This window comes from Lepidothrix coronata, unplaced genomic scaffold, assembly GCF_001604755.1.
Source record: "Lepidothrix coronata isolate B3197 unplaced genomic scaffold, Lepidothrix_coronata-1.0 Scaffold110, whole genome shotgun sequence".
Lineage (NCBI taxonomy): Eukaryota > Metazoa > Chordata > Aves > Passeriformes > Pipridae > Lepidothrix > Lepidothrix coronata.
In genome coordinates, this window is record NW_016690290.1 from 2,467,664 (window position 1) to 2,479,532 (window position 11,869).

At 48.7% G+C, this 11,869-nt stretch overlaps 1 protein-coding gene across 2 annotated transcripts in view; it reads right to left on the bottom strand.

Annotated features, from left to right (window-relative positions):
- Nucleotides 1-11,268, bottom strand: part of PSKH1 (protein serine kinase H1) — a 31,453-nt gene extending 20,185 nt beyond the window's left edge. The window contains exons 1-4 of one of the 2 annotated variants that reach the window (XM_017824295.1): nt 11,201-11,268; nt 9,283-9,445; nt 7,181-8,206; nt 451-489 (exon numbers count right to left, since the gene is read on the bottom strand). In XM_017824295.1, the coding sequence (XP_017679784.1) occupies nt 451-489; nt 7,181-8,119 (978 nt within the window). In that variant the 5' untranslated portion in view covers nt 8,120-8,206; nt 9,283-9,445; nt 11,201-11,268. The remainder of the gene's footprint in view (nt 1-450; nt 490-7,180; nt 8,207-9,282; nt 9,446-11,200) is intronic. The other variant, XM_017824294.1, reaches the window with a different exon arrangement.
- Between the last annotated feature and the right edge of the window lie 601 nt (nt 11,269-11,869).

Genomic DNA, 11,869 nt, shown 5'->3' on the forward strand with positions numbered 1-11,869 from the left:
TATGCTCATGCAAACAAGTACTGCAAATGTGGTTTAAAACCTTGCCTTCAGCTGCCCTGTCCCTGTTTTCCTCGTTATACTGTAGTCAACAGCTTGGGACACTCAAAACTCCAGGGGGAAGACTGGAAAATTGGTCACCCTGATGGTTTGGAGTCTGTCCTCTCTTCTGGCACAGAGATCAGAGGCCAAGGTGATGACTGTGTCTGGCAAAAACATCTAATGGGTCTAAAGACCATCTGGCACAGCCAGGGAAGGCAACACCATGAGCCAGTGTGGCCAGTCAGGGTCTTCTCGAGTGAGGGATCCTGCTGCATCCAGACCCTCCCAGGCACTGACCCCATGGAGAACTTCCAGAAGAATAAGGTGGCTTTGCAATGAGCTCCTCTTAGAGCAAAGGGCAGCAGAGGACAGTGTGCAAAGGCAAATCTTCCATAAATGGGAGGCACCTACCGGCTCTCCTGGCCTCTTGTACACACATGACTTTTTCTCCTGTATTAAAAAAAATATACAAGACCAAGGGAGCATTAGAGGCCACTGGTGATTCTCTGTTACTGGCTATATTTTAAATCTGCTTTGAGTGTTTTCCCCAAAGACATACTCCAGCCCAAACTTGGAGAAGCCAGGCTGCCTTACAGCCCATCTAAAACAGGAGATATACTAGGAGAAGATAACCAGAGCAGAGTTTTCCCTCATTCAGGGCACTTTCTACCCTATAACCACTTTAATTAGCAGATAACATGTTACACAAAACTTGGTAATATATAAGTATGTACTGCAGGAAAAAACCTGGACACATTTCTGGGTTAAACAGAGTATAAAATAGAAAATAAAGCTCACATGCTACGGAACACTTGATTTTTTTCCAAATTGGTATTTTTTACAAAGTGGTTATACTTTTGTCATCAAAACAACAAAAGACTGTGGTTTTTTTAATTACATAGGCATATGTAATTAATTTTAAGTGACCCAAAGTACAAGCACACAGGAGTCATTCCTGGACTGGCAGCCAGCCAGACCTGTCATAGCATCAATGCAAAACCTACTGCTCTTTAAAAAGCCACATCCAAACTTTCAGAATACTTGTCCTGCACTGACTGAACTCTCCTGTAAGGCAATAAGGATTATGGAGAGATTTTCTGTGATATGCAAGTATAATTTTTTCCCTCTCCTACAGGAAGTCAGCTTCTCCACTAAAATACAAGTATGCAAAATAGAAAGTTGAGTTGCCACTTTACATTTCCATCTGCAACTTTTAGGGGAAGGAGGTTACCAAGAATAATTGCAGTTTCTTTTTATTGCTTGTGCCTTTTTTAGAATAAGTTTGTCATTTGATAGGAAACCCAGCCACAGTTATTATAATACAATGACTGATCAGTCCCTTTGGAGCTGGACGGGGGATTCAGCAACCAGCTCCCAACTGAGTCAGAAGCAGTCTGGGCTCAAGTTCCACCCCATTCTCTCTCAAAAAGTTGAATAAATGCAGGAAATTAATATTAAAATTTGACAAACCTGTCACCTGTCTCCTTCATCATGTGTCACAAGGGATTTGAGGGATTAAAAGTCCTCCACAACGAGGACAATTACAAGAATACTTTGAAAACGCTCTGCAGACGTGCCCACGTACTTGGGTGAGGACTCATCCTGTAAACATGCATCAGCTGCCTCAAAATGGCTTTATTTTTATCTTGCTGTCTGTCAGGTAGCACATGCACAGTTTGTTTGTTAATGCACTCCGTGTTTCCTGCTTCTCCTATCACCTGCAGGCAGGGAAACTGCTTGGGGAGAAAGTGTTTTGCTTCTTTACCTACATAGGCTGAGTCAGTTATTGTGGGAACACCATTCACACCACTCCACTCAGCTACTCATCTAGAGCAACTTGGTTTTCCTGTATCCAAGGGTGTTCTTCCAGCCTGAACCTATCCATGGAGGACCTGCAGAGTTTACTCAACACCTGCATTTAACCTGGTGCTTTCAACTCCAAGCTAAGGTGGAAAATCATTAAGGTTCTGAATGTTCAAGGAGAGAAAAGAAGAAATGCAATGCACATACAATCTGCACGTTAGGCCCCTCCTTTGGCTCTGCTCTTGAGGCATTTGAGCTGCAAATCTCTCTTTACCATTAAAGTTTTTAGTATGTGTTTCTTGGCTGCTCTTGATAAAGCTTTGGAGGAGCTGCTGATACACAGGAGGGCAGGAACACCATCCAGAAGGACCTCAGCTAGCTGGAGAAATGGATTTAACTGCATCTGCCAGCACTGTCAGGGCACTTAGGGAGGAGGACACCCCACCAGATGTCTCAGAGGTGCCCAGTGCAAAGGCAAGTGGTGACTGTCCAGCTGCAACTGGGTAAATTCTATCTGGATGTAAAGAGAAATCACAGTTCCCACGAGAACTGGGCTGCCCCAGGACAGAGCCCAGAGAGGTGGTGACATCTCCACCCTTGTGGCAGCTGGAGTGAATAAGGTTCTAAGCAACCTCATCTAGCTTAAAATTCAGCCCTTCTCAGAACAGGGGTTTGGTCCAGAGACTTCCTGAGGTCCCTTTGTGCCTAAATCTTCCTGTAGTTTTAAGTTCAGTGGCAGGCACAGGAACACTACTGCAGGAAGCCAGGCCAGCTGTTCTCTCTGCATGGCTGCTCAGTCCCTTGCAGAGCTCCTCCAGACTTGCACTGCCCAACTTCCTTCGTGTCTCTCCTTACACCCCATTTACCAATGCATCCACTAGCACCATTATTTAGAACAAGCTTTTTAGGGTGTTTGATTAAGAGACGTTCCCACAGCAGCCCACACCAACCTCATCCACTGTGAACACACCACAAAAAAGCTGATTCTGTTCTATAAATAGGAAAACAGACCACGAGGGGAAATGATTTGCCCAGATCAGATAGCAAAACCAGAACAATTCATACACCCTAGCTCAGCTTCCCAATTTAACCATAACATGTATTACCTTCCACTTCTTCAGGCAATTTTCCCAGGTGTGTAAAGCAGCATAAAAATACTGGTATTCAACAGAAGGAGAAGCTTTGAAACAGAAGTAGAGCAATCCTGTCCTAGCAGGATAATGATGGTCTGATGTTCATTTCTGCACTTTCAAAGGAAACTGTGAATGTTATTCCAGCTTTATTCCTCAATCAACTTTTTTAAGTTACAAAGAGACCCCCAGAAATCAGTTTTATCCCCAAGATTTCAATTAAAATATTGCCAAGTCTTCTTTTCAGTAAGTTCTAACAAAACAGGTGAAAGATAATAACTTTGCAGCAGGCTCCATCCAATGCAGTGTCAATAGCCCACCCAACCCTTACTCAGGGATGCTCAGAAAAAAGAAAGCATACCAAGTTACAAAGCCAGCTTTCCTTCATTCCTCACCCTAGCCATTACTCCAAGGAGTTCAAAAAGCACAGAAGAAGAGATAATCAGTGCAGTGACATCAGCAGTACCTGAATAACCTATTGTGGGAGACCTCTCCTACTGATCTGCTAATGGCCTCTTCAAACAGACCTCACACTCCAGGAACAGGAGCCCAGGGTAAGAGGGTCCCAGGCAGAAAGCAATTACATTAGCTGGATGTGAGATGACTTGTTTTTCCAAGAACATGGAGCTACTTCTCAGGTCAGCGTGCATCTTGGCTTTTATTCCTCTCTCAATACAGCTTTGTCCTCTCTGACCAGGTTTTGAGGCCAGACCTTTCAAACAGCAGGACTCAGCACTGAGACTCTGCAAACCCAGGGCACTGCTGCTGCCTGACCTGGTGCAGTTTGAAGACACCTTCCTCCTTCCCCCCTGGAACTCAAGCTGTCAGCTCTGGGCACCGCAGTTCACAGGCTTCTTTTAACATTTCCTCTTCCATTTCACATCCTCAAACTTCAGACTACAGACAACAAAAGCAGTGGCTCCCATGAAACCTCTGCTTCTGCATCTATCCAAGACAGACACTTTCTGCAATGCACTCGAGTATTCTGCCCACTCCTGCTCCAAAGAAACCAGGACTTATGGCTCCTGTCATTACCATTAGTCTGACAAACTTATCAACAGCCTCATTTCTGACATCTTCCTGTGTAACACATGCACACACACAAAAAAAAAAGGGCAATTTTCTGTGAACACCAGAAATTCGGAAGCATTTAAAGCCCAGGAGGTGGCTTTTAAGAATGCTGGCAAGGTTGTGGGAAGCACACCAGACACCTCTAAATCTCTGGCTCACTTTGTTTTCTCCTAGAATTTATTCACAAAACGAGCAGCCTTTTTACTGCATCTCCTGCCAATACCTGGCTACGTCTGCAATTTAGGGGCATGGGCTTAATTACACTGGTAAATTAAAGCATCCATTTTCCCTGGCTCTGGAGGAACAGAAAGCATCCCAGCAGCAGACACGGGCTGCTGGCTGACACATATTTGCTTTCCAAGCAGTAAAACACTGACAGCTTTCCAAAACAACCACTCATGTCACACATAGTATCCGTAATACCCCCCTAAAGTGTGTAATTTGTAGTGGGATAACAAGTAAAATGCCTCAGGCTTGTGCACTGGCACACAACACACAGTCTAATGCTTTCTCTGTGGCACATGTGCTACCTCTGCACGTACAACCTACGAGCATCCAGTGGCCCCAACTGCAATGAATCCACAAAATTTCTCAAAATAAGTCCCTCCTGGCACAAGGACCAGTGGACATCAAAGTAAATGACACCAGGGAACTTTCAAAACGGTTGCTCTCAATTCCCTCTCTCCAGACTGCCTATGGCTGCACTGAGTTTGGTCAGAGACCCCCCTCAAACGTTGATTTTTTTTGGAGGAAGGGCCCCTGTCTGTTCACTTGTTCTTCAAATGTAAGCCAGCCCATACCTTTGGTTATTCACACTGCCCTTCTACACACGCTTTTCAGTTCTCTGTTTTTATCCAGAGGATGCAGAACTGCACTTCACATTCAAGGGCATGGCACAGCAAGGACACCTGCAACAGCAACACTCACTCCTAGTATCAACTAGCTTTTGATCATAAGTATCAAGATGATATTTAGAAGTATTTAACCTCAAATTGTTTCTTCTGAAGAGCAAGAAGCACCTTCAGGACCCACCATCACTTACAGAAAATTCAAACTGCCCATCTTCCCATAGGACCAGCTCAAGTTTGTCCACACTGAACATCAGACAATTTATTTTGTGATCCCTCACTGCTTCCTCAGATTTGTTTTTAACCTCAACAACTCAGTATCATCAGCACCATTTTACTGGGTGTCACATGAGTATCCCACCTCTTGCTTCTAAGATTCTAAGACTCCAGGATTACCCCATTTCACAAGAACAGGCAGAACCTGTGTTAGGTAACATGCTAAACTTAATTAAAAAACCTGCAAAAAAGTAAAAATAGCGAGTGACAAAGTTGAGTGAGTCATAACATTCAGTGTCACTACACACAGGCTCATGCACTGAGGAGTGGAGACATTACAGGGAATACACCAAATTATGCAGACACCATGACATGCCCAAACCAGCTCAGGAAACCTCTCGGGGTCACTGAGGGCCACTCTCTACAGAGATCTGGCAGATCTACTACCACTGGTTACAAGGTGACCAGGACTTTGCTGTTCAGTGTGACCCACAGATGTTACATGGTGCAGCTGGTCATTCATCTCTTTCTGCATCAGGATAACCCCACTGCATGCTTAAACTCCACAGCTGGTTAACACAGCAAATTAACAAAACAAGCAAAGGCTGCCATAGTCAGCTGAAATTGGGAGTTCAAGGAAGCAGCTGATAGAATACTTTTGGCAAGAAACTAATCAAGTACAGCAGTTTCTGAAGGAAGTAATACGATTAGCCCAAAAGCTACCAAATTTGGGGGTTTATGATCCCTCACACTTGTGTCTCCACTGTGTACCAGGGACTTCGAGGAGCACTCATGGAAAGAATTAAGAAGATCCACAAAGGTGTCAAATCTGGGCTCTCCTTGGTGGCCTCCTAAGCAAATGCCAGTATTCCTCAGTTTCATTTAACTTGGATATTCCAGCTATTAACACAAGCTGGCCTGACAGCTTTAAAGTACAAAAGACTTACTGACACCTTTGATAACCCTTTGGAGAGTGACTGATTTTTTTTTTTTCAAAAACACAATCCTAAAGCAGCCTAATATGTTTAAAAACTTAATGTGCTGGATTCCTTCCATCTATCATTAAAATGCCAACACACCTGTCACACTTAAAAATACCAGATCATTAATTTATTCAGGGTTTTTGACAGTTACTTTACTGTTGTTTCAGAATCATAAATTTAGCCTCTCATTAACACTCTCCCAGTGGGATTCATCTCAAAGTCATGGTGTTCAGGAATCTAAACAACACTCTCCTACTTATTAAAGAAAGAAGTTATAAAAGCTTAAGTTTTCAGTATTTTTAATACAGTGAGGGATATAAGCAGAAAGACAACTTGCAAATCTGGATCCCCCCACTTTCTACAGGTGTGATTCCTAGTGAGGTTATGCTACACTTGGTAATGGTGCTGGTGAAGAAGCTGGCTGGTCACTGAGCTCTCCCACCATGATCAGAAGGAAGTTCTCCGGAGTGATGGGACTCTGGGAGGGCAGGGGCACCCATCTTCTGCCTAAGAATTATCTCCTAAGGGTCCTCTTTGCATGGTTATCTACAAAAACTATCCTTCGACCCTTCAATTTATCACACACCAAGCTCATTGTCAAGAAGACAATGCAGATCCATTTCTGAAATGCTCATGTCTCCAGATTGAGGAACCAGGAGCCCCTTGCCTGCCAGAACCTTGCCTTTCAGCAAAGCTATTTTTCATACTCCTCTTGGATTTGTATCAGAAATCAGACTGGGTATGTACATGCCACATTTCAAACACCCTGGCACAAGTTTCTACAGCAAAGCCTCAAACAGCAGTTTACCACAGCCAACGTTCCCCCAGCCAGACACCCACAAGCATCCCAGTTCTGTTCTGCATGAAGAGTCTCCTCTTTCTTAACACTCAGTTTTTTAAAGGAGTTCACTGTGCTGCACTGGGAGCGGTTTGGGAAAGCAGACAGAAAACGGGGAAGGATTTTAAAAGCCAGAATCACAGATTTTGTTAACCCGGGTAATGTCACCAGCCTGCACATGACAAACAGCTTCTTGCCATCACGAAGACCCAACCTAGGGAGAGCTTCTTGACTTCCCCTCAGCACACTCACCTCGCCTGAGTAGCTGTACTTTCCCTTCAGGATCTGCCGGTACAGGCGGGTGCGGTTGTCGTCCTCGAAGGGCATCGTCCCGCTGAGCAGGATGTACGAGATCACACCCAGCGCCCACATGTCCACGGAGTTCGTGTAGGGCTTCCTGACCAGGATCTCGGGGGCGATGTACTCCGGGGTCCCGCACGTGGTTTTCATCAGGCAGTCGTCCCCCTTCTTCCGAGCGCTCGCCAGCCCGAAGTCCGTGATCATGATTTTGGAGTCCGTGCCCGGGTGGTAGTACAGCAGGTTCTCCGGCTTGAGGTCCCGGTGGGTGATGCCCAGCGTGTGCAGGTACCTGACGCCATCCAGCACCATCTGCAGCACGCGCGTGGCGTCCCTCTCGGTGAAGGAGCCCTTGGCGATGATCCTGTCGAAGAGCTCCCCGCCCGTCGCCAGCTCCATGACCATGTACACGCGGTCCTGGGTCTCGAACACCTCGATGAGCTGGATGATGTTGGTGTGCCGGACCCTGCGCAGGACGCTGAGCTCCGACTCGCACACCTCCCTGCCCTCCCGGTACTTGGTCTCGATCATCTTGATGGCGTAGGGCTGCTTGGTGGCCTTGTGCTCCACCCGCACCACGCGGCTGAAGCTGCCCCTCCCGATCAGGGCCTTGATGTCGTACTTGGCCGTCACCCTGGGGTCGAACTTGGCGCGGTATTTGGCCACTTTGTTCTTGCGGGGCTCGGGCTGGTGGGCGGGCAGGGCATTCCCGGGATACGGGTTGGCGTGGTGAGGAGGCGAGGGGGAGCCAGCCTTGATGACAGCCCCACAGTCATCCCTGATGAAGTGCTTGTATATGTCACTGTGGCCTGTGTAGGGCTCAACTTTTTTAACCAGGTCCAGCTGCACATCTTTGGGGGGCTCGGGAAGTACTTTGCTTGTCCCACAGCCCATCACTGACTGGTGTTAATTCCCTGTCAAGGCATGTTCCCAGGGGAGCATCAGCAGCAACCACATCCGGGACAATTCCCACATTTGAACCTTAGGAAAAGAACGAGGAAAAGCAAATAAATTGGAATCGAGGTAGTAAAGGTTCAAATGGGGGAAAAAAAAAAAAAGTAGGCCATGCTACCACAAACTAAGAATTTGGGATTGACCAAACACAGTGCTCTGCTGCTTTCATCACAAGCCAGTGCCTACAAACACAGCCATGGTCAGAACCATGGATGTGTCCATGGAAATCACACAGTTATCTTTTTTTATTAAGCACAGTTCATGTTCGGCTCCCAGCTGAGCACTGAATCGTACTCACAGAGTGGTTGAGACTTCTGGAGGTCTTTTTTCCAGCCACAATTGCTTAATAAAAAATCAAATTAAGGAAAGAGCCAAGCACTTTCCTTTGTTTTGTTTCAGCTGCTCAACTTCACACAACAGCAGCCACTGCAAACCTTAAGAGTTTTGAAATGCCTCCCTAGCAGCTCCACAAAGTACCTCAGCAACTTGTTCACTTAACAAATCTGCTTAAGACTTTCTTTATATTGATCTTGTACAGTGTCTTAAACCTCTCACTGCTTTGCTCCTGGGGATCAATGGAATGACACAGGAAGGGAATATGGAGCCAGAGGCACGCTGGCTTTAAGGTGAATTTTACCACTGAACTTGATGCAGCCCCTGCTAAAGGGGAAATGTTCACTTAACCAGAGCAGCCTTCAGTCAGCAAGTCCCTCACCCTCCAAACCCTGAGAAATCGAGGTGGGCTTTGACATCTTTCAACAACCTGACTCAGTTTTGCTTTATTTGACATCTTCAGGCACCAAGTGGCACTTCTGGCTTTCCATATGGAGCTGTGTATAGTAAGTGGAATTTCCACCAGCTCTTCCAGACTAGGAGCTCTTGCTCATCACACTGTATTTCAAACAAAACCAAATCAGGTGCACACAGGCAAGTCTTTATGTGCTGATTAAAGCAGTATCACCGGCCAGGAGATGGGGAAGCTGCCTGTGGCTCTGGCAGTTTTACACCTGCACCTTTTGGCTCAGAGCCCATCAATGGGTGCCTGAGCCTTTGCAGGAGGCTACAGAAAACCATCAATCTCAAAATGTGATCTCAGGTCCTACCATCACCAGGTGAATCTCCTCTCAGGCACCACCTCTCCAACCAACTCCTCAGCATGAACAGCAGAAAAGGAACCCTGGCTGGTTTTCCATCAGGAGAATCAGGTGGAGAAACAAGAAATGTTTTAAAGGGACGTCCGGAAGAAGTTTAGACTCTGCATCCAACCTGGAAAGAAAACCAGGCTTTAGTTAAGATTCAGTTTTAAAATCAAACATCACCAAAGGAACTTCTCAGGGAAGCCCTCCTGGCAGCACCCTGAGGTCATCAGAGACATGCCTGTGGTAGGGTACAAGCAATAGGAATAAAGAACCAACTTCACAGGAAGCTTAAATGACTTTCACCAAGTGCTGCCCTGGAAGTGGGGGTTTGTTCAGATTAAAGTACCATGACAAAAGAAAGAGCTGTGGCTGGTCCTGAATCATTCCTCCCACAGACAGTTTGTCTCAGAGTTATTAAGCCTTAAAGCATATTAACTTAACAGAGAAATGGAGGGAGAGCATTCACAAACAAGGTTATTACAGAGTAATTCCACCTGTAGAGAAGCAGTTGTGGGAAATGTTGGGCCTGTAAATAAAACTGAAGAGAAGGACCAAACACTTGAAAACATCATATATAAATCCTCTAATGGCATTAACTGAGATCTGGCAGCAACTCCAGTATGTCAGTGTACACCTAAGAGTCCCAGGGAAGTCCACAGAACCCCAGAGCTGCACACCAGAGTCAGCACCAAAATGCCCAACCCCACATCGGTGCAGGTGGAAACGCTCTGTATAACAATCACCACGAGTCTGGGGAAAGGAATTAAAGAAATGGGGCATAACAAGCCCACTCCAAGCAGGAAATCACAGACTTGTCAGGTGCCAAACTATCTGAGAGGAGAGAGCACATCTGAGTGTGTGCAGCTGTATCCAGCTGCAGCTGAAGTGGTGGGAAGAAAGGAGGGGTTTATGCTTCTTCCCTTGGACATGCAGCACCTCACTCCCCCCAGGTCAGCAGGGAAACACCTCAGCTCTTGCCAGCTCAGAAGTGTCCTCCCACTGAAAATACCAGGGAAGGAATGGCTGAGGTCCCTGTGGATAAGGGGTGTCAGTCACCTGCCTAGATCCCCCAAGGCCAAGCAGACCTTCCACTCTCAAGTAAATACATCACAACTTGAAGCTCTTTAACGTTGCTGTTCTGTGAGATGCCAGTTTGGAAATCTGAAGACAGCAGCTCTTAACTGTGTTAATCAAAGCCCAAACACAGCAATCTGCAAACCACACCTGTGCCAACACAGCAGCACTGAGAGCACCTCACTGAGAGCACCACGTCTTAGTAACACAGGGCAAATGTGCCTCTTACTGCCTGACACAAACCTGGCATAAAGCTGACACAAAACTGGCATAAACTTGGTACAAAACTGGCATAAACCCGGCATAGACCTGGCATTCCCAGCGGGAGCTTCCAGTGGGTTTTGCAGGGGAAACCTGGGGCTGAGGCTGCTGCAGCACCGCAGGCAGCTGTGCCAGAGCCAGGAGCGGACCAGGCTCGGCCAAACCAACCGCGATTCCCAGAACTCTTGACTGTTTTCACAGCTTCTCCCGATTTCCACAACTCCCACTGTTTCCATCACTCATCCCGACCCAGGCCGTTTCTCGCACATCCTGGAAAGCGGACCCAGGGCCGGGCCGGTGGCGGGAGCTCGTCCCGCGGCAGGCTCGGCTCCAGGCCCAGGAAGCGCTGAGGGGACGCTCCGGGGGCGGGCAGGGCTCGCCCCCCGGCCCGCCCGTTCCCGCGGCCCAGCGCTCCGGGCAGCGGCAGCGCTGGGGCGCCGGGGCCCACCGCGCGTCCCGGGACGCACGGCCGCCGCCGCGCAGGGAGAGAGGGGGGATGAGAGGGGAGGAGCGGTGCCGGTGCCGGTGCCACCGGGCCCGGACTCACCTGGGCCCGCTCCGGCCCGCGCCGCGGCACCGCCTCTTAACGTCATCACCGCGCGCCGGGGACGCCCGAGGGGGCGGGGACGCCGCGCGCGGCGATTGGCTAAGGCGGCGGGGGGGCGGGGCCGAGGTGCGCGAGGAGGGGCCGCTCTACCGCCCCCTGGCGGGGCCGCAGGGACAGGAGCCGGGGGTCTCTCAGGGCTTCGGGACCCCCCAACCCCACGGGCTTTGGGACCCCCTCAGCCCCATCCAGGACCTGGGGCCCCCTCAGTGCCATCTGGGAACCCTCAGGGCTCTGGGACCCGCCAGCCCTGTCTGGGACACCGCAGCCGCACACGGAACCCCTCAGTGCCATCTGGGGCCCCTCAGCCCCATCTGGGGCTCCTCAGGGCTCTGGGACCCCCAGTCTGATCTGGGACCCCCCTCAGTGCCATCTGGGGCCCATCAGGGCTCCGGGACCCCTCAGCTCCCTCAGGGTCCCAGGACCGCTCAGCCCCACGGGGCCCTTGGAACCCCTCAGCCTCATGGACCCCGGGGCCCCCCTCACTCCACTGGCCCTGCTGTCACCCACAAAACTGTGTTCCACGGTGTGCAACGAGCCGGTCCTGACACACTGGAGAGAGAGACGCTGGTTATTGATTTCAGAGCTGCCGAGCCCGGGTGCTCGGGGCTA